This window comes from Psammomys obesus, unplaced genomic scaffold, assembly GCF_907164565.1.
Source record: "Psammomys obesus unplaced genomic scaffold, mPsaObe1.curated_primary_1811, whole genome shotgun sequence".
Taxonomy (NCBI): domain Eukaryota; kingdom Metazoa; phylum Chordata; class Mammalia; order Rodentia; family Muridae; genus Psammomys; species Psammomys obesus.
The window spans coordinates 11,406,806-11,427,372 of record NW_026596234.1 but is presented as its reverse complement, the minus strand read 5'-3'; the positions used below and the strand labels follow the sequence as shown (position 1 = coordinate 11,427,372).

Here is a 20,567-nt window from a genome sequence, read left to right as displayed (position 1 = left end):
CACAGAGGCCTCAGCATGGCCCCTGCCCAACACTACTGGCCCAGATTCTTCTACTCACACGGTGTGGCCCACAGGGCAGGTCTCCTGACTGAAAAGCCATGCCATCTAAATGCCTGCCCCACACATTGGCCTCCAATATAGTATTCCCAGTCTTTCTGGGAATATCTCCAGCCTCCTCCATACTGTGCTGGCCACGAGCTCCAGCCCGCCTCAGACCCACCCTGTCTCATCTCCCTCGTCTTCTGAGCACAGTCCTAGGCTCCTCTGCCTTGGCCATGGTGGAACAGAACAGAGACGGGCAGGGTGCAGGAAGCCCAGAGTCTCAGCTCCTATCACGTCCTCCCTTACAGGAAGCAGGTTACACAGTGGCTCAGAGGCAAACTCGGAGGACATACCTATGGCAGACAAACCCTGCCAGCCCTGACCCTCATCTGGGCCTGCTCCACAGGCCTGAGGGGCATCAAGAGGCTATGCGAGCAGGTCCCAGAAGAGAGAGAGAGGGGGGGGGGCAGGACGGGGCAAAGCAGATGTGGGGTGGCCCTCTGGGACCAGGCTACGGAAGCCACTCACTTGCCGAGGAAGCACTTGGGCACAGTGCTCAGCTTCCGCCGGCGGTCTTTGATCAAGTTCACCTTCTTGGTCATCATCATGTGGTACAGCTTCTCCCCCTTCTCCGCAATCATGACGTATGCATCACGCTCCATGCCCAGCTTCAGGCCTGCATTGGGGACATGATTGCCACGCGGCTACAGGAGGCAGTCTGGGGCTTCTGGCATTCATGCCCCCCACCTTCACCCTGGCATGGCCAATGCCACACACCCTTGCCAGGGACTCCTCAAAAGGACTGGGTGGGGACCCACAGAGGCTAAGTCCTGGGGTAACTGGTGGTCCCCTCGATTCAGAGGCAAGCTCCAGAGCCTTGTCCTGTCCCTCCACACTGCACACACACACGGCTTGGCACGGCCATGCCATGTACACTGGGTCCCACCCGTTGGTTCTCACTCACGTGTTCTCTCTGACCCCAACCCTATCTAGACAATAACAGCCCCAGATTCATGCCCCATGCTTCTCAGAAAAAGAGCTGTAATTATTCCCATTTTATAAATGAGAAGCTGAGGCCCAGGGAAGAAGGCATGTTGCCTGAACAGAGCAGGTCAGACCAAGACTTTGCCCCAAGATGCTTGGCTCCAGACCCTGATCTGGGCTCTGACCACAGTGTGAGCCCAACCCTGAGGTTGAACTTTAGACAGCATTTGCTTCTAAGACGAGGCTCCCTTAGACCATACACACCTCTTAATGACACATACCCAGCACTAACCACAGCTCTTGATTCTAACCACAAAAGTACAGATCAGTCCCACCCAGTCAGGCCAACTCCCTGCCCCTACCCCAGTTCTGCCCCCGCCCCAGCCCTGAGGAGTTTCAGTGGGTTGCCCATCCAAAGGCCAAAGCCAGGAGCTTATCTGACCCGTCATTTTATTACATTCTGACTTGATATCCACGGTGGTGAAGTGCTACCTAAAGGCCTGTTTCTCTAGAAAACGGGCAGAGACCCTGCTGGGGACAAACAGTGACTTGGGTGGTGTGGTGGGGGAGACAGAGGCAGGTGGCCCGGACCATGTATGTAGAGGGCAGGCTTGCAGGACCATGATGGCCTCCTGAGGGGAGAGCAGCAAGGAGGGGTTCAGGCGTGGTACCATGGAGTGTGGTTCAGCACGGGGTGAGTGGAGAGCCTGCTACATGGGCTTAGAAGCGGAGCAAGACAGGCTCAGAGGGTGATGGCACCATGGTAAATGTGAGGAGTCTACGATGCATGTACCAGCTAGGATTTCGGGCCAGTAGGATGTATTTTGAGGGAAACTGAAGCCCAGTTTGCAAGGATGGCCAAATCCAAGGCCTTGGGCAGCGGAGTCACCGTATCTGCAGCAGGAGTTCACCGAGGCTCGGGTCACTGAAGTAACTTGTCCCAAGCACACCCAGGCCCTCAAGTCCCCAGCCTGGTGTGCTCTGTACAGTGGCTCAGGGCACAGACACAGCTCAGAGCCCACCCGTCCCTGGTCTCTCAGCTGAAACCCTGAGCTGTCTTTTTGTGAACCACCATGGTGACTGTGTCCTGAGCAGCTCTCCACCAAGCCTGACGGGCACCCTGAGGACCCTCCCCCACATTCCCACTCAGGGACAAGCAAACCAAAGCTTGGGCAAGCACCTGAGCAGCAGGGAAAAGAACATGCTGCCGTCTACATGCAAGGGGATGACCAGTAAGCCACCTGGGGACTATGGCACAACTGACTGGTCCCACCAGGTCCCAATATAGTCACAGAGGTCCCCACCCATCAAAACACCTGCTACCTCCAACCCCTCTACAAGGGACACAGGTCCCAGCCCTAGCCACAGCCGTCCCCTGTTAGGCCCTCGCCCCACCCCCTGCCCTCCTCAGCAGCCCAGGGCCCATCCAGGCACCCACTCTCGCGCTGTTCCCGCTCTCGGATCAGGGCGTCCAGCCACTTCTGTTTCTCCTCCGCCGTCTTGGCCATACACACAAACCACTTGTTCTTGGCCGTGTTGTGAATCTTCCAGCCATTGGTGACCGTGTAGCCGTTGCTGTGGTAATCGGCTGGTAGGAAGCAGTACGAAAACACGGGTCAGTACACTGATAGCTATGCAACTCTCAAGAGCCCACAAAATGGCGAGCACCGTCAGGGCCAGGCTTGGGAACCTAAACCTTCACCCCAGCAAGTGCTCCCTCCTGGCTACTCTGTCATGGGCAATGGAGCCTTGCACACACCCATCCCAACACAGCAGTGACACAGGTGCCCTGACCTCTTATGTAGGCTCAACTGTAGTGATGGCAGGAGAAGACACTTGGCCAGAGCTCTGGGAGGCAGCCCTCTCTGAAGACGAACAGGGAATATGGGATCCCGCCACACCCTGAATCTAAAGAGGGGCCTACAGGCGTGTCATGGCTCAAAACCACATCAGAACCTTCCCCAGACAGGCTCACGGAACATCTACCGAGATGTGGCTGGTCCCAGCAGAGAATGTCAGAAACGGCCCTAAGCGTGGCCACCTGCCTGTGGATTGTTCATACAGTAAATGCTCTCCAGCCACAGGAACTGCCCAGAGCTTCGTGAGGCATGGGTGTGTCCTGGGGTCAGCACACTGAGCACAGAGTGATGTAGCATACAGACAGGGCGTATGTATAAAAAGAATGGACATGGGGCTGGAGAGATGGCTCAGTGGTTCTTCAATTCCCAGCACCCACATGGCAGCTCACAACTGTCTCTAACTCCAGTTCCAAGGGATCTGACACCTTATACTAATGCACATAAAATAAATTAAATATTTATTATTTGTTGAAAAGCATGTACACAGAGCCACATGCATCTAAAGCCACTTTAATATACCTGAGTCTAAGAGTGAGAGGTAAGGGAAACTGGGGCAGTAGTTTTCTTTTTAGACAGTGTCTCACTATAGAGTTCTGACTGGCCTGGAACTCACTCTGTAAACCAGACGAGTCTTGATCTCACAGAAATCTCAACCTACTTCTACTTCTCAAGCTCTGCGATTAAAAGTGTACACCACCATACCCAACATGGCAAAAATATTTTTAAGCAGAAAGGAGAAAAAAAAAAAAAGGATTGCATTATAAGGGGCTGGAGCGATGGCTCAGCAGTTAAGAGCACTGGCTGCTCTTCCAGAGGACCGGGGTTCAATTCCTAGCAACCACATGGTAGCTCTCAGCTGTCTGTAACTCCAGTTCCAGTGCATCCAACGCCTTCCTCTGGCCTCCACGGGCTCTGCACACACATGGTGCACACACACATACAGGCAGGCAAAACATCCATACATATAAAATAAGAATAAAGTGAAATTATTGTAGACAGCAGTCACTTGGCGTGTTGGGTTGGACCGTTCTGAGTGCTCAGCCCCTCGGCTGTACTTTAAAATCCCATTCAGCAACACAAGAACCGTTACACTCGCCACGGGCACGCCAGGGCAGACGGGGAGAGGGTCAGCAGAGATGGCCCACCTGTGCCATCTTCCACATTCTCCACTTCCATGACTTCAGTGTTGATCCGACCCCTGAAGATATACAGGGAGCCATTGATGGACTTGGTCCTCTTGGTAGATTTCTTGCTCCCGGTGACCCTGAAAGACAGTGAGCATCAGCATTCCCTACAGGGGGGCAGCAACCCTGAGGGGAGCCCAGGGACACAGAGGGGCTCGGAGCTAGGGTAAGGAACCTGGGGTGTCTGACACTGGACAGGCGATGTGGGTCTTCTCTGCTGGTCACGGAAAATGGGTTAATAGCTTTATTGACCTCACAGATCAACTCTTCAGTTAATGGAGACTTCATGGGAGACCACCAGGAAGAACAGAAATTGGTCTAGCAAGCGGGAGGGGCCCACTAGTCTCTAACAGATGGTACCTCCTAAACTGAAACCAGAATAAAAGGCAATCATCCACCCACTCATTCTTCCTTCCATCTATCCATCCACTTACCATCCATCCACCTACCTACTAACCATACATCCACTGTCCATACAGCCATCACACACACACACACACACACACACACACACCAACCAACATGTGCAAACTCCATTTACCCATGATCCATCATCTATCTACTGATTCACCCATCCAACTACCCATCATCCATCCATCGACAAACCATCTATCTATAATCTACCCACCCACTTGAGTACCATTCACCCATCCACCCACAAACTCATTCATTCATCCACCTATCTCATCAAGCACCTATCTGTGCACTAGCCCCCATTCATCTATGCGCTCATTCATTCCTCCTCCTGCCTTCCAATCCAACTACACACCTAACTACCCACTATGCTATCCGTCCATTCACACAGCCATCGCCCCACCCACCCCGACTCATGCCTTCACTCAGGCGAATTCCGTTGCTACAGCCTGAACGTGGTACCCTTCACGTCCATCCTCTGACTTGTAAACCCTGGTGTTAATTAGGGAGTGAAGCCTTAAGAGGGGCTCAGATCACAGAGCTGGGGGTATTTCATGAACGGGATTACTGTCTTTTACAAATAGCCCTCAGAGGGGTGCCTGAACCACCTCCGACATGCCAGGACACAATGGAAAGGAAAAGAAAGCCTTGCTGAGCCTGTAGAACTGAAGAAACATGACCTTTAAATACCCAGTTGTTAGGTCACCCAAACAAATTAAGGTATCAAACAAAGAACATCCTGCCAGGGCTTCCTAGGGACAGGGTACCAAGTGAGGGGCCACGTGTTTAGCAAGTGCTGGGAATTGGCTGCCGGCTGCCAGGCGTTCTGCTAGATGCTGGCCCACAGGGAAGCACATAAAATCTCGGGGAACTCGTCTTCCGATGGGGGAGGCAGTACAGAGCACAGAAAGAGACAGCCGTCACAGCCAAGGCCCTCTGCAGCACCGAGATCCAGCCAGTGGAGCCAGTGGAGCCAGTGCGGACTGTGGCCAGCCCTCTTCTCTCCCCGAGGCAAGCGGACTGCAACTGGGTAAACGAGACACTGTGTGCACAGAACAGGCTCAGGAATGGGCCACAAGGCGGCCAGGCCTCCCTGGGAAGGGAGCTGTCTGTGGGAGACCTGGGCTCCTGCCGCACACCGGCGTCATGTGGTGAGGGTGGGAGCAACAGGGCTGAGTGTGACTGGCAGACTCAGGCTCTCAGGCTCCATGGGCCTGTGATGAGGGCCAGTCTCTGTAAGAGAGAGGGACCGTGTGTTTCCCCAGGCACTGGCTGGCTGAACTGTTTTATTATAAATTTACAAGCAGGTGTATGTTGGTTCATACGCAGGATGAACCACAGTTCATCTTCCTCCTTCCATGTGTGCATGGTACTAGTGTGTGCACAGGTGGGTATGTGTGCTTTTCTGTGTGTACATCCGGGTGTGCGGGTACACTGAGGTGTTGGGAATGGATGCGTGTGCAGGTATGTGTGAGCGTGTGCATGCTGGATATGCTTGTGTGTATGTGTGTTTGCGTGCAGGTACAAACATTCGTGGGAATGCGTGAGTGTACGTGTGTACGGTTATCTGCTTGTGTACATGAGCGTGGATTTCTGTCTGTCTGTGAGCACGCAGGTGACCATGTGCACACACAGAGATCCCGACAGGTCTGTTTCTCAGAGAGCCCTAACCGACAGAGGTTTTGATGTCACTTACTGGCAATGAGGAAGAACTGAGGAGACAAACATTTAGGACGGGAGTGTGGACATAAAGACAAGCACTAGCCCTAGCCCTCACCTCCAGCCTGGCACCAGCCTGGCACCAGCCCAGCCACTTCACAGTGGTGTCTGGACACGTCTTGCTCACCCCGTAATGCACACCCCAGAGGGCAATGGTGTTTCAGCCATACACCCCTCCCCCACAGGACAGCCGTGCTTCAGCCCACAGCAGACACGAACGCAGCACCGGGTCGCTCAGCAGCAGCGGGGCCTGGGCTTTGAACCACTGTGACACTGGCTTCTCAGAACAGAGTGGGCATTAACAGGGCATGAGACTCAGCTCTTCTCAGCCTCAGTTTCCCCTACTGTAACTGAGAGGGTCGACTTTTAAAACATCACCTCCCTCCTTGGCTGGTCATACTTAACAAGAACACTCTCTCTGTCTCAGACTGCTCCACCCACATCCCAGACAGGGACAAGACAGCAAGCAGATGTCTAGCCACATCAGGTATTTCCTGACGCCACTCCAGTCAGTCAGGCTCCATCCAGCAACACCTGACCCTGCCCACAGGGCACTCAGCATTCCCGCTGTTAATCTAGAGGCAGGACACTGGCCTCGTGCCCAGTCCTCTCGGGAGACCAGTGCCCTTTCCCTTGGGCCAGCTCCCTGTGTCACTAAAGAGGGAGTGGCCTTCAGAGAGCTTATCGTGGCCATAGGAAGGCCAGAGACAGTCCCTGCAGAAGCCAAGACAGTGGAAACCACTGCTGTTCCTCCCAGGGCAGGTGACACAGAGAAAAAAGGGGCAGACAAGAAAGCCATGGGTTGGGAGCTGTCCACAGAGTTCTGAGGGGACAGGCTCTTTCCCAAACCCTAGCACTCTGGAAAAAGCCTCTAACAGCTAGGGCAGGGAAGGGCTGAGGATGGCATCTCACAGCACCCTTAGGATTGTCAAAGAAGGCCTCTAAGGGTGGTCCCAGCAGGACAAGAGACATGAGACAGCAACAGAGAAGAGCCTTAGAGGGCAGGCAGGGGAACACCTGCAGAAGAGGCAGGCTGAACATGCCTACGCTGGGAGATGACACAAAGGGAGACTGAGGCCGGCGGTGAGAAGGACCAACCCCCAGAACAAAGAGGACGAACAGTGTGAGGGGCCCTGTGCACCCAAAACCCAAAGGTGAGTGCAGGCTCCATGCAGCTGCACCCGCAGCCAGCCCCAACTTCATGCACCAGGCACTTACTACCTTCGCATCCTCAAAGACATTCAAAGAAGGAAACTGAGGCACAGGTAGAAGTTGTGGAGCTAGAGAAGTGTCCAAACTCTGAAGTAACATACAGAGCACAGATGTGGCCCCTGCCACAGAAGAGGAAACTGAGGCCACACATGTCCACCGCCCCCGCCCCCGCGGCCAGCTTGTTCACACAGCCTTAGAGCTGGGAACAAACAAGGAAACTAAAACCGGAGGCTCTGAGACAACAATCTTTAAGGCCACAAAGCCACAACGCTGGGAGTCTGCTCCAGCCTTGGCCAGATGAAGGCATGGGGAAGCCTCTGGAGTGTTATTGTTCACTCTCAGGATAACTCAACAGGAAAGAGAGTTTAAACAGGGAACACTGACTGCTAAGACTGCCCAAGGCCTGATGAGCAACAGCACCACGGGCAGGAGTCTTCTGCCCACGAATCTACCCCACCTCTTCACTCCCTCCCCCTATCTCACCTCTTCACTCCCTCTCCCTCACTCATCCAAGGTGCGTTTGGTGAACCAGCCATGGCCGCCAGCATGACCTTGGCAACCATCAACCCAATCCTGCCTTCCATGCACATGCTGACCATTACCCACCAAGCCCTGACCTCCTCAAACCCTCCATATTAGTGAACCATCCAGCCATCTACCCAGCCACCAGCAAACCTGATGCTCAGACCCCACCCCATCATCTATCAAACAAACTTGTGCCCGCCTCCGCAGTCTATCTTCCTATCTCAGCACCTATTCCTGGCCCCAACTCCCCAACCCACACTCTAGCCAACCACCTCCCAACCTCTCACCCCCACACCCACACCCCCTATCCATTCTCATGCCTCTTTTTATCTCCAGCCTTGGCTGCACCCTCACCTACTCCTTCCCTCATCCTAGTCTCAACAAATTCCTCATCCCTTACCATCCTTTCCAACCTCCCTCTTCTATCCCCTCCTAACTTCCCTCAGTCACCCCCAGGCTCAAGCGGTCCCTCATCCATTTCCTCAGCTTCCTCCTCCATTCCCTCGGCCCCTCCCTCCTTCATTCAGGCATCTCAGGATGCTGGTGAACTTCCACAATCATCTAGAGCTAGGCTGTATGATGCAGTGTTCCAGAACGCAAGGAAAACATGACAGGGGCCTGCTGAAGCCTAAAGCTAATTCATGAAGCACTTCAAAGACTGGATGTTAAAACACATACGGCAAAACACCTCCTTATGACTTCTTAAAACTTAGTTATAGTTACATATAATATAATTAGATATAACGTGTCTTTGGTTGAATTCACGACTAAAATCCAGTTCACCTGTTTATTTTCCTTTAATGTGGTTACTAAAAAAAAAAAAAATTAACATATGCAGCTGATACTGTGCATTGATTTAGAATATCTCCCTGATTACTCAGAAGAAAAAGCAAAGCCCTGAGAGGCACATGACAAGCCTGAGGTGTCACCTGGAGAAAGGGGCATTCAGCACTGGCCTGCCCCAGCAGGTCACCATCCCGGCAGCCAGGCCCAGCCCCGGCAGCTCACCTGGATTTCCGCTTGCAGTAGACAAGCAGGTTGTCAAAGAGGAAGAACGCTCTCTCCTGGATGTTGCCTGCAGAGATCTTCAGCAGAGTGCCCTGAAGGAGGAGCTGGGTGCAGATGTCGGTGAGGTTAGAGCCCTGGGGAGGCAACAGAGGGCAGGAATGAGCAGCCAAGAACACACTTGCCTTAGTTTCTTTCCTTGCTGCACAGGAAGAACACCCTGATGAAAGCAACTCAAAGGAGAAAGGGTTGATTTCAGCTTCGTAGGTCGAGGTTACTGTCCATCATGCAGGGCAGTCATGGAGCAGGAGCTGGAAGCCGCTGGTCGCATTCTATCCACAATCAGGAAGCAGAGAGCCAACAGTGTGTGGCTGCTGTTTAGCTCTCCCCATCTGCACAGTCCAAGATCCCGACCAGGGACTGGTCCTGACAAAGCTCTGATGGATCTTCCCACATCAACCAGTCTAAGACAACCCTTAGAGGCATGCCTGGATCTAAATAATCCTTCCTGGATATACTTGGAGGCTAGCAGATAGACCTGTCTCCTAGGTGATTCTAGACCCTGTCAAACTGACAATACTAACCAATCAGGCACCCTTTCCTCCACACCTGTAAACCCCCTATCGGCCTCCACAGGCAAATCTCTCAGCTCACAGAGAGGCGACACAATTGATGGACGGCTGTGGGGGCCAGTGCCATCAGTGGACTGCGTGTCCTTTTGCGGGAGACACTTAGGGAGCAGGGGGCTGACATAACAATTCATATGGCTAAGAGCAGGCAGGCCCAGGGGGTCAGCCTCTAGTCCTGTGGAGGTTGGGTTTTGCTTGGGTGTCCTGCTGTCTATCTTTCCCTGTGTTCTATTTGCAATCTGGCTCGTGAAGCCTTCCCCACAAGATCAGCCCTTCTGTGACTTCCAGCACCTAAAGACCTTCCCCAGGGCTACAGTAGGGGCTCAACAGAAGCCATCTGGGCATGTTAGGGCAGGGCTATGATTGTGCTGGATCCAGCGGAGGCTGTGGGTACAGAGGGGAACAACCTCGGGCATCGCCAAGGGCTGGGGGATGAGCGCCCCATGTCGGGATGCCTCGCATAAAGTGTGCACTGAGGAGCAGAGAATCAGGAAAGGTGTTAGGGAGGAGGACAGACAGGGAATCCTCGGAGCCAGCGCCTAGTGAGTCTGTTCGGAGTCCTGGGAGGGCAGGGGCAGGCCACACAGATCCCAAGAGCTGAGAAGGAGCTGGATGGAATCATGGCGAGCTCAGAGCACCCACTGGGGTAGCCCGGATCCTCGCTCCCCTCAGGTCATCTTGGGGAAGTGAGTTTCGCAGGCACTGGCTGCCTGACCAATGAAGTACTTTAGCACCAAGCATGGTCCAAGTGACCAAATCACGCCAAGGAACAAGTGAAGTGTCAGTCCCTTGAAGACAGTTCCTCTCCCCTCTCCTCCCTCCCTTATCTCCTTCCACAAGTGAAAGATGAGCATCCATGGTTGGGCAGGGGCTCTGGTGGTACACAGGCTCAAGGCACACTTACAGGGAAACAAGCCTGTACATCCTCATCTGCACTGCCCATAAGTGGCAATGTGAGCCCCTTGGAGACACACACACACACACACACACACACACACACACACACACAGCCCCATAGCAGCCAGTACATGCATGCCAGTGTGTGTCTAGAGGATGCACGGAGCTCAGGACAGTGGCCTGTGACACAGTGGGGAGGCAGGCCACATGGTCCATGCTTCAGACCCCATGAGCCGGCCCTACAGACAAAGAAGCCAGATGCCAGGTTGGCTGCCTTACCGGCCACACCAACCTACCAACAAGGGTGAGGACCAGTGACTGGAACCTCCCTGCCTAAGAAGCTGGAGGGAGGGCGGAGGGTTCTGCTGCCACTGCCACAGTAAACCAGGCCCTCCTGGATGGGAACCTTTTCTCTCCTACCTTCCAATTTGATTGAGGCCAAACCTCAGTGCCCATCCCAACGTTCATCTGCAAGGGAGTCTGGGAACTGGGGCTCTCCAGGGGAGGGAGGGGTGGAAACAGCCAGTAAAGGAACATACAGGGGATATGTCACCCCCTATTCTCTGAACAAAGCCCCAGTCTTCTCTGCAGCTGGGTCCTCTATCTAGGGTGGGGGAGTACAAGAGAAGAATATTAAATCCCAGACATCCGGGGCCACCCAGGGCCAGGCGGGGTGGTGGGGAAGGGGTCCAGACAGCGCCGTCTGTCCCAGAACCTTTCATCTCCGCTCTTAATCTCTCGCTCCAGCTGAGCTGGCCTTTCCTATTTGTTGTGTTTTCCTTCTGTTGTCTTTGTGTAGACACACAGAAAACTTTCACGGTGACAGGCTAGAGATGGCTCAGTGGGTAAGAAGGCTTGCTGCCCAGCCTGATGGCCTGAGTTCAATGCCCAGATCCCACACGATGGAAGGAAAGAGTGACTCCCACAAGCTGTCCTCTGACCTCTGCACACATGCTGAGGCACACTGTGATCACACGCACACGTATACACACACAAGTAAGTGTGATAAAGAAAGTCAGTTACATACACTCTGGAGCTATCTCCCCACTAACAATCCTGAGGGCAGTAAAGCAACACCTACCGATGCAGGTAAAGAAGAGGGTCAGAGAAGTTAAAAACAGGTACCCAAAGTCACCTACCTAGCGAGGATGTGTCAAACCAGAACTCCAACCTGGGGTGGTGTGAAAGGTCATTACTGTCAACCTGACAGGGTCTAGAATCACCCTCTAGACTTCTGGCTGTGAGGAAGTTTCTAGGGTATGTATAGTGAGGTGGGAAGATCGACCTTAAATGTGGGTAGTATCATTGCCTTAGCTGGTAGCCAAACTGAGTAGAAAGAAAAGGGGAGCTCTGTCATTTCTGCCTACTTCCTGTGGATGTGACATGACCGGCTGGGTAAAGCTCCTGCACCTTCCAACTGTGAGCCAAAACAACTGTGAGCCAGAACGAAGCCTTCCTCCCGTCCGTGGTTTTTGTCAGGAATTTTGTCACAGTTAACAGGAAAATAAATTATAAAGACAGATATATCAACGTTGCCCTTGATGCTGGCCTAAGAAGCAAAAAGGCCTGTAGGTAGCAGGTAGGCGAGGGGGGTGTGGCCCATAGTGACAGGGGCTAAGGAAATGGGAGTCTCAATGGCAGGTACTGAGCTATCCATTTTTCTACAGAAAACTGAAACCTGGGATTTTATGCTTCATTGAAAATCAATTCTGAAAGTTGTAAGCAAGCACAGGGCAAGCCAGGAAGGCATCAGGCTTCATCAACCCAGGGCCCTCCTGGAGCCTGACCACAGACCTCCCAGCCCTCGATGTGAGACTGCAGCTGCTCCAGGGCCTCCAGCTTCTCCATCTGCCTCTTGGTCTCATTGATGTTGGAGCAAACAGTCTTCATGGCCTGAAGGGCGCTCTGTACTGCGGGGTGGTCAGGGTGCTTGCCGGGGGTCCTCTTGGCCAGCTCCTAGTGTGGGAAAAGAGAGTAATTTAGTCCAGGTAGGCCCTGGCCAGAGGTGGAGGCATGACGAACCAGTGTGCCCAGGGGCTGGGGAGCAAAGCTCACATCTGCCGGCTCATTCGTGTGTGTATCTTCACAGCGAGCTAACTAAATTTGGGCTCACCTAGAAGATACATCTCTGGGTGTCTATGAGGGTGTTTCTGGAAAGGATTACCAGGGTAGGCCAGCCCAAAATATGGGTGGTGCCACCCCACAGGCTGGGCTTCCAGACTGAAAAAATGGGAGAATGAGAACTGAGCTCCAACATTCACTTCTGTCACTACAGACCGGAAGAGACCAGCTATGCCTGTCCTTGCTCCTCGTGGACCGTACTCCAAAACTATGAACCGTAATAACCCCATCTTCCGTTATGTTGATTTGTCAGATATTTCATTCCACTGACAAGAAACTACGACATTCACTTGTTCACCCACTCATTCATTAATTCATCCCATGGGTATCACACGAATGTCCTTGAAGTTAGAGTCAACATACGAGAAAACGGACAAAAACACCTTGCCCGGTGGTATCATGGCCTAATACAAAAGATAGAGACCAAAAAGGCTAAGAAAAAAGTCAAGTCTCTATTACACCGGGCAGCAGTAAGAAACACTGGGGAGATTGGAGCAGACATCCGAGTATGAGCTTCCACAGGGAAGGTCCGGGACACGCTGAGGGAACAACACAGCAGAAAGCGGAAGGAGCAGGTGCAAGGGGTGTGAGGTAGGACACGAGGAATGTCAGGCTACTGGGGCGAAGGGAGCACGAGGGGACCAAAAGACAGAACGGAAAAATGGGCAGATCACAGAGGTGGCCACAGGCACAGCGTCTGCCCAGCTTTCTTACTGAAATGGGGAGAGGGAAATGCCTCTGGGGGCTCATGAGTGACTCAGCGGTAACCATGTGCCTTATGGGCTCAAGGCTCACCCCGCATTCAGACCCCAGGACTGAGAGATAAATAAACAACAGGCCTCTCTCTCAGAGGTCACAGGACAGAGGGCATAAAGCATCCGGCCAGTTCTTGGCCCATGACCCAGCTGCCAGCACCTGAGCCTTGTCTCAGACATAGGCAATGACATTATCAAGACAGGACAGTGTTCTCTAAAGACATGGCCTCAGGTAGACCGGGCAAGCCTCAAAATCTCTATGTTGTTGAAGAACCTTAGATTCATGATCCTGCTTCTGCATCCTGAGAGCTGGGATTAAAGTAGTGTGCCATCATGCTCAGTTTCCACAGTGCTAAGGGAGGAAGCCAGGGCTCCCTGCATTCTACCAACTGACCTTTTGGCTGATGTCAACCAAAAGATTCCAGCCACTCACTAGGTTGGGTTAAGACAGGCGTGGAGGAGAGTTAAGGGCCAGCGGCGGTGGTGACGGTGCGGAGGTGGCAGTACCAGGGTGAGGCCCTGACCTTCCTCAGTCAGGGCATTAGGATAGCATCAGAGGAGTTTCCTAAACCAGACAGCCCGGACTCTGCCGCCACGCACTTCTCAGTTCCCTGTATTCACAGTCAAAGAACCCTGCCTCTAAGGCACTGGGTACCAGGTTGGTTCTGCTCACTAACTGAATGGGCCCAGGCCGGTCCCTCCTCAGCCTCAGCCTCACCCCAGAGTCCCCTGGATAGGCTTGAGAGACAGGCCCCAGGGGGACTGTCTAACAGAGGAAACTGTGGCTGCCAAAGCCATCGGGGAGGACAGGCTGGGATCTGAACTCGGGCCACCAGCTTGTCCGCAGACAGGACATCAAGGGACCAACCAAGAACCAGCTGCACTTTGGTCAGGCTGGCCAAGTCCCAGGAGGCCGGACTGGCCAGCAGCTTGTTCACAGACAGCGGCTGTCTCCTTACGCTTTGCAGCCTGAGCTAGAAGTGCAGCCACTCCTCAGAGGGGTCTCCTTACGGACAGCCGATTGCCCAGCACTCAGACCAAAGGAGAAACGCTCAGTTCCCTTTCCCAGCTGACTGCCCCTACCTCTATTTCTGCCTTGAGGTCAGCAATGAAGGTGAGAATAGAAACTAAGCATAAAAGCCAGGCTGCAGGGGGAAGTGCAGACTGTGGTGTCTCGGGTCACAAGGGAGTGCTGGCTGCACTCCATCAAGTTCCAAGAACCAGAGCCATCCCTGCCCCCGAGCCTCTGCATGGGCCGCTTCCTCCAGGAACTCTATTCAGGCCCTTGCATGGCAACATCACACCGTGTAGGAGCCGGCCAGGAGGGCCGCAGGAGAGAGCTGAGCAGTGGGAGAGAAACCCACAAGCGCTGTCTGTTCACTCTCAGCCTCTCTGCTCGCTCCCACAGAAGGGAAGGAAGCCTTCTGAACAACGTCGAAGGGCAGCCGAGCAGCTAGTGCAGCATCAAATCAGGCCACTTCCTCTACCACACCGAAAACCATCCCAATGTGCTGAACTTCAGATGGAAGAAGCAAGACGGCGCAATGGAGAGAAGAGAACAGAGAAGCGAGCCCTTGTCGCCTGGGACGGGCAATGTGATCTCAGACACACTCGCACGGAAAGCAACCTCACGAGGGTGACACACTCAACTCCGTCACCTTCAAAGCCATCATGTGTCCCCAAGGACAACGTCCAGGAGGTGGGAAGAAGGGTCAGTGGAGCCGCTTCCAAACTAGACAAAGGAACACAACCAAACAGCAAAAAGACAAGCCAGGGCTGGGGACGCGGCTCATGGTAAAGCATAAGGACCCGAGTTCGGATCCCCAGGGCCCGCCTAAGATTCCTGGCATGGTGGTGTACACCTATAACCTAGAAACGGTGAGATGGGAGGTGGAGACAGGTGGATCCCTGGAAGCTTGCAGGCCATCTAGCCTGGCCTACGTGACGAAGACCGAAGAGAGACGTGTCTCAAACAAAAGATGGAAGCTACCTGAAAACAGACACCCAGGGTAGCCTTTTCACCTCCGTATTTTCACCTTGCGTGCACGGGCGTGCACACATGCACACGTGCACACCCCAAAGTAATGAATGACAAGGCTCAACTACCTGTAACTCCAGCTCCCAGGAATATGGCCCCTCTGGCAACCACACTCACCTGCACACACAAAGGCAAAAATAAAGTAATTCTTTAAAAATAGAACAGGTCAAGAGGGCCAATGAGATGGCTCAGACACAGGAAGCTGCTTCCACACCCAGCCACCGGTGTTTGGTCCCTGGGACCTATGACCTATATGCTAAAAGGTGAGAATTCCCTGCCTGATTCAGAACTCAGCTGAATTCGGCAGAACCAGGTTCCAAGGAGACAGATTCCCATTCTGAAAACCCGGGACCTGCATACAATGTGACACAGCTGTGTGAATTTACAGGGCCCAAAGAGGCATTTCTGAAAGGAACTCGAGGATCTGTTTGCATCTTGGAAGGGCTATGACAAAAAAAAAGTCACTGGGCCTCGCTGGAGTTCAGAAGGTCAAGTGGCCAGATTCAGGAAACGGCGGCTGAGGGGGTAATTACATCCTTATGATTGCCAAAGTTTTCCATGAGAAAGCGGTCTGCCTTAGAAAGGAGCGAGCACCGCATCACTAGAGGTGTCAATAAGAGACCCGGGTCTCGTGTACATCACGCTACTCAAACAGCTTCCCAGACCTGCTGCCAGGAGATGGATGCAGCCCACTTCCGCCCTTCTCTGCTGTGTGACCTTAACAAGTCAAGTGACCTCTCTGAGGTAGAACCTGCTCACAGTGAAACCAGGTAATGACCCCTGCTGAGCCACCAACAGATGCAGAAGTGAATGTAAGCTGCCTGACAAAGTGAGCGCAGTGTTTATCGCTGTTACCATCTTTGCCATGGTGACGGCAACTCATTTACCGCTGTCTCTATACAGTGAGAATAACAAGGGCTGTTCGTGTGGGGATCGTGCAGCAGCGGCGGCTAGGAGCACTGGCTGTGCACCCAGCGCTGTAACCGGCAGAACCAAGCATTTCCTTCCCAGTGGGGAAACTGAGGCATGATCAGCAGGACCTCTAGTCTAAGACCACAGACAGGAAGTGGGGCATGGTGCATGCTAGCTCTGGTTACAGGTCTCCTGCTATTCTGCTCTTACAAAAAGTGTTTGGAAGAGGCCGGCCCTGGGTGAGGGAGGGTAGTGGGCCACCACACAAGCCAGGCTGCAGCCCTCCCCGGCATCCGTTCCAGCCCGTGTGGTTTCACAAGTGGCCTGGGGTTCCTGGAAGAGAGGAAATAGGGCATAGGGCCTGGGCGTCTGCAAGCCACCTCACACCTCTACCCCTTGCAATCACTTGTACCAAGATGGTGCTCACAGGTAACCACTCTGAGCAATTCCATCCTGTCTCTGAAGTAGGGGTGGTCCTGCCACGGCGTACAACCCAGCACACAAGCTTCTGACAGCAGACCCAGCCGGGCAACAAGCAAAGATGGTACCCAACTGCTCGCTTGCTCCGGCTCCCCGGAGCTCAGCAAAGACTTATGGGAAAGCATGAAGAGGAACAATGGGGAACAGACGAGCCGTCCAGGCCTACCATTCCTGACCCTCTCCTGAGTTATGTGTCCAGGAGAGGCCACTGCAGCCAGGCTCTCAGTGCAGGCTCACACCAAAGCCTGAGTCTGCCAGCCTCCAGCGGGGAAGCAAGGGCTTTGGCCAGAACTCAGGCTGGGAGGATGAGAGGGGTAAGCCCTCTTTTTCCTGAGGATGTGAGCCTGAGGCTGCTGGTGCATGAAGGGGAGCCACCTGAGCGAAGGGCCCACTGAGGTGAAAACTTCAGGAAGCAACAGCGGGAGACATTGGCCCAGGGATGCCTTGCCACGGTCCCAGAGAACACTGTGGCTAAAGCCAGCCCTGCCGGGAGTCCTGGCTGTTTTCCACTCTTCTGAAAAAGCAACTTTAAGTTACGTGTTCAAAGTGTGGAGGTGGCTAATGACATAAAACGATAAATTAGGTGGCTTTCAGTCGCTAGTGAGATGGAGCCATCAAGTCATAGCATGAAGACAAAACTCTGGCAGACACCTGGAAGCTGACACAAGGCTAGGAAGCCATGCCACCATCTCCACAGAAAAGAAAAGGGGACCAACCACAAGCTAGACCAAACACAGCAACACCTCCACTTTCTGGGGCAGGGTGTCGATCAGGCCTTCCTAAGCAAGCTCTGCTCACAGAGACCTCTGCACCTAGCTCAGAGGGCACAGCCCACTCCCAACAGTGCAGTTCTGATGTCCCCTTCAGTAATGCTGAGGAGAGCAGCGGGGCGCAAGTGAAGAGCATCTAAGGTTGCGGTGGTTTGAATGATTATGGTTCCCATTTGGCTTGAATGCTTAGTCAGCAGGGAGTGGAACTGTTTGGGAAGGATTGGGAGGTATGTTCTGGCTGGAGGAGGTATGTATGTCATGGTGGGGGGAGGTGAGTTTTCAAAGGCCCACTATAGTCTCTCTCTACCTTCTCCTCCTCCTCCCCACCCCCCAGTTAAATGTTTTCCTTTATAAGTTGCGTTGGTCATGGTGTCTGCTCACAGCACTAGAACTGTGACTAAGACAAAGGGGGTTCCTCAAAGAAAAGGAGAAGCTGAGAAAATGGCTCAATTACAAAGGTGAGGAGCTAAGCGTGGATCCTCACACTTAATAAGAACAACCAGAGCCAGCGTGACGGTGCACACTGTTATTCCCAGCCCTTGGGAGGCAGAGGCACCCAGAAGTATGAGTTAGAGGCCAGCTGGGTCTACAAAATAAAAATGGAGATCAGTAGATGAAGACATTAGACACTGACCTCTGACCTCCATGCACATGCATGTGATCACAAACATGTACACACTCAGACTAACAAGTACGTAACAACACACACACACACACCACAAAAAAGGCGGGGGTGGGGGGAGAAAACAAGAAGTGAAAAACTTCAAGAACTTAAAGATGCCCACCACAGCAGAGAAAGCCTTGACACAAACAAACTATATGCAAACTCCATGCAAATTATTTTGAGCAATTTTGCCCCTGTGAGGATCCAGGAACCCAGGCCTCCAAGGCAAGCAAAGAGACAGAAATAGTGATATTGGCAGACCTGCAGCTCCTGGGTCCACCGGTGTAGGAGCGAGGGGTGCTGACTGTTCAGGTTCAGTGCTGGCAGTCAGCTCAGGGCACAGCTGACCCTACCCAGCATCCTCCCAAGCCAGCGTCCAGTCAGCACAGCTACATCTTTGCCTGTGCTAGCCCAGGCCTCCACCTGACAGTGACCACTGGTGGAGTGCAGGGGGGCTACCCTTTAGCAGGACCACGTGCCACGTCCCTCACCAGCTGTGCCAACGACGATGCTGCCCTAACTCATTTTGGGGGCTGCTGTATTTGTGCCCAGATCTGCAGCACATGGGCAGGAGAACTCCGCAACCCTCTAGATCCTACCAGTGAGAGCCTCAGAGGGCCAGCCTCCCAAGGAAGCCACTACAACGGTGACACCCCCAGGCTCTACAAAGACGGTGCTCCAGGGACAGCAAGAAAACTGCCAGACACTGGCAACACTCCCTCAGACAGCTGCAAGAGCAAAGGGGGGAGCAGGGAACAAGGGGGACTGACCCCAACACCAGCATGAGAGCATCCTAGAGGGAGATGGGAAGAAACAACAGCAAGGGGATGAACAGAAGACAAAGGCAGGGCAGGCCCCAGTTGAGGAAGGAGGGTGGAGAGTTCAAGGCCAACCCGGTCAACTTTGCCGAGACCATGTCTCAAAATAAAAGGGGGTCGGGTGTAGATCAATGATCAGGTGCTTACCTAGCATATGGAAGGACGTGGGCTCAGTCCCCAGGGAAAACAGAAAGGCAGAGAGACAGGCAAGCAGGCAGGCAAACAGACAGAGTTCACATCAATACACACAAGAAGCAGGGCAACTGAGCTAGGGTAATCCCATCAGATCAGACTGTAAACATGGCCATTCTAGTGCTTCTTGATGCTTCTGAAATCTAAAATCAAAGACAGCTCAACTGTAAGAGGCTGAAACAGGGGTCAAAGCAAGTGTTTCAGTAGGCTGAAGCAGACCTGTCGATCCAAACAGCTCATGTTAACTGAAGGATTCTAGGGGCCCCTCCACTCAGTCTCTTTCTACCCTCTTTACAATACCTGTAATTAACTCACTACCAACACTAGGAAACTAAGGTACAGTGCTTTGGGCACACCTCAAAGAGGTATCCAGCAGGAGCTGGGTAGGGAAAAAAAAAATCCCACAGCAGCCTCCTCCCCGGGTATGACCGTGGCACACACAGGAGTTAGCACAAGTCCCACACACACTGTCCAATCCACACAGCAAAGCAGGGTGGTAAGCACCATCCACTGGAGAACAAACGGAGACAGCAAACTTCGGCCACACAGCTGAAAGAGGGCTGGAGCAGAAGGACGCAGGACTCTGGAAAGGGTGATCTGGGCAAGCCCCAGGGAAGACGATGAATGAGAACACAGGAAGATGTTTTCAGTGTAGGAGGGCAGACAGCAGAGGCTGAAGGTGAAGGCAGGAAAACTCCTGGGGTGGCCTCAGGAGAGGCAGAGGGCAGGATCAGCAAACAGCCAGCCCTGGGCAGGCTCTGTGGTGGAACCAACAGGGCTTCTTCACCAACCGGAGTGGAGGGAGGGAGAACAGGGAACATAGAGGACCCACGGTTTGGCCTGAGAAAGCCACGTGAAGTGGCTGGTTACTGGAATGGAGACAGGAGGCAGGCTAAGAGGGGAGCCATTCTGGGGATGAGGAGAGCCAGCAGGCAGGGAGTCGAAGGGGTGTTAAGAGCTGTAGATGGTCATGGAAATGTCACTCCTACATGTCCACCAGCTGATGAATGGACAATAAGGCACAGCCCAGCTTATAGGGGAGTACAACTCAGTCATGAAAAGGGAATGAAATATGAACCCAGGCCACAATGTGAAGTGCATGACGCCAAGTAAAAAAAGCCAGACATGCAGGGATAAGATCCTTGTAGACTCTCAAGATCCTTGTAGACCCAGCGAGCTCTGGGAGACTCCAAGCCCAAGTTGGCGTCTACTGCTCCAGCTGTTGATCCAAGGCTGTATCAGCAGCCAGGATAGGGCAGAGCCACAGCAAAAGCCAGGTGCCATCCACAATCAAAAGGACCAGTATCAGTCAGACTCCCATTAGGGATCGGCTTGCTATGTATCAAG

The 20,567-nt window shown here is 53.3% G+C and overlaps 1 protein-coding gene across 1 annotated transcript in view; it reads right to left on the bottom strand.

The window, feature by feature from the left end:
• Prex1 (phosphatidylinositol-3,4,5-trisphosphate dependent Rac exchange factor 1) overlaps window positions 1-20,567 on the bottom strand; it is a 147,501-nt gene that overhangs the window by 41,894 nt on the left and 85,040 nt on the right. Inside the window, exons 6-10 of the mRNA XM_055596098.1 lie at window positions 12,265-12,426; window positions 8,948-9,081; window positions 4,031-4,149; window positions 2,465-2,614; window positions 571-718 (exon numbers count right to left, since the gene is read on the bottom strand). Of these exons, the coding sequence (XP_055452073.1) occupies window positions 571-718; window positions 2,465-2,614; window positions 4,031-4,149; window positions 8,948-9,081; window positions 12,265-12,426 (713 nt within the window). The remainder of the gene's footprint in view (window positions 1-570; window positions 719-2,464; window positions 2,615-4,030; window positions 4,150-8,947; window positions 9,082-12,264; window positions 12,427-20,567) is intronic.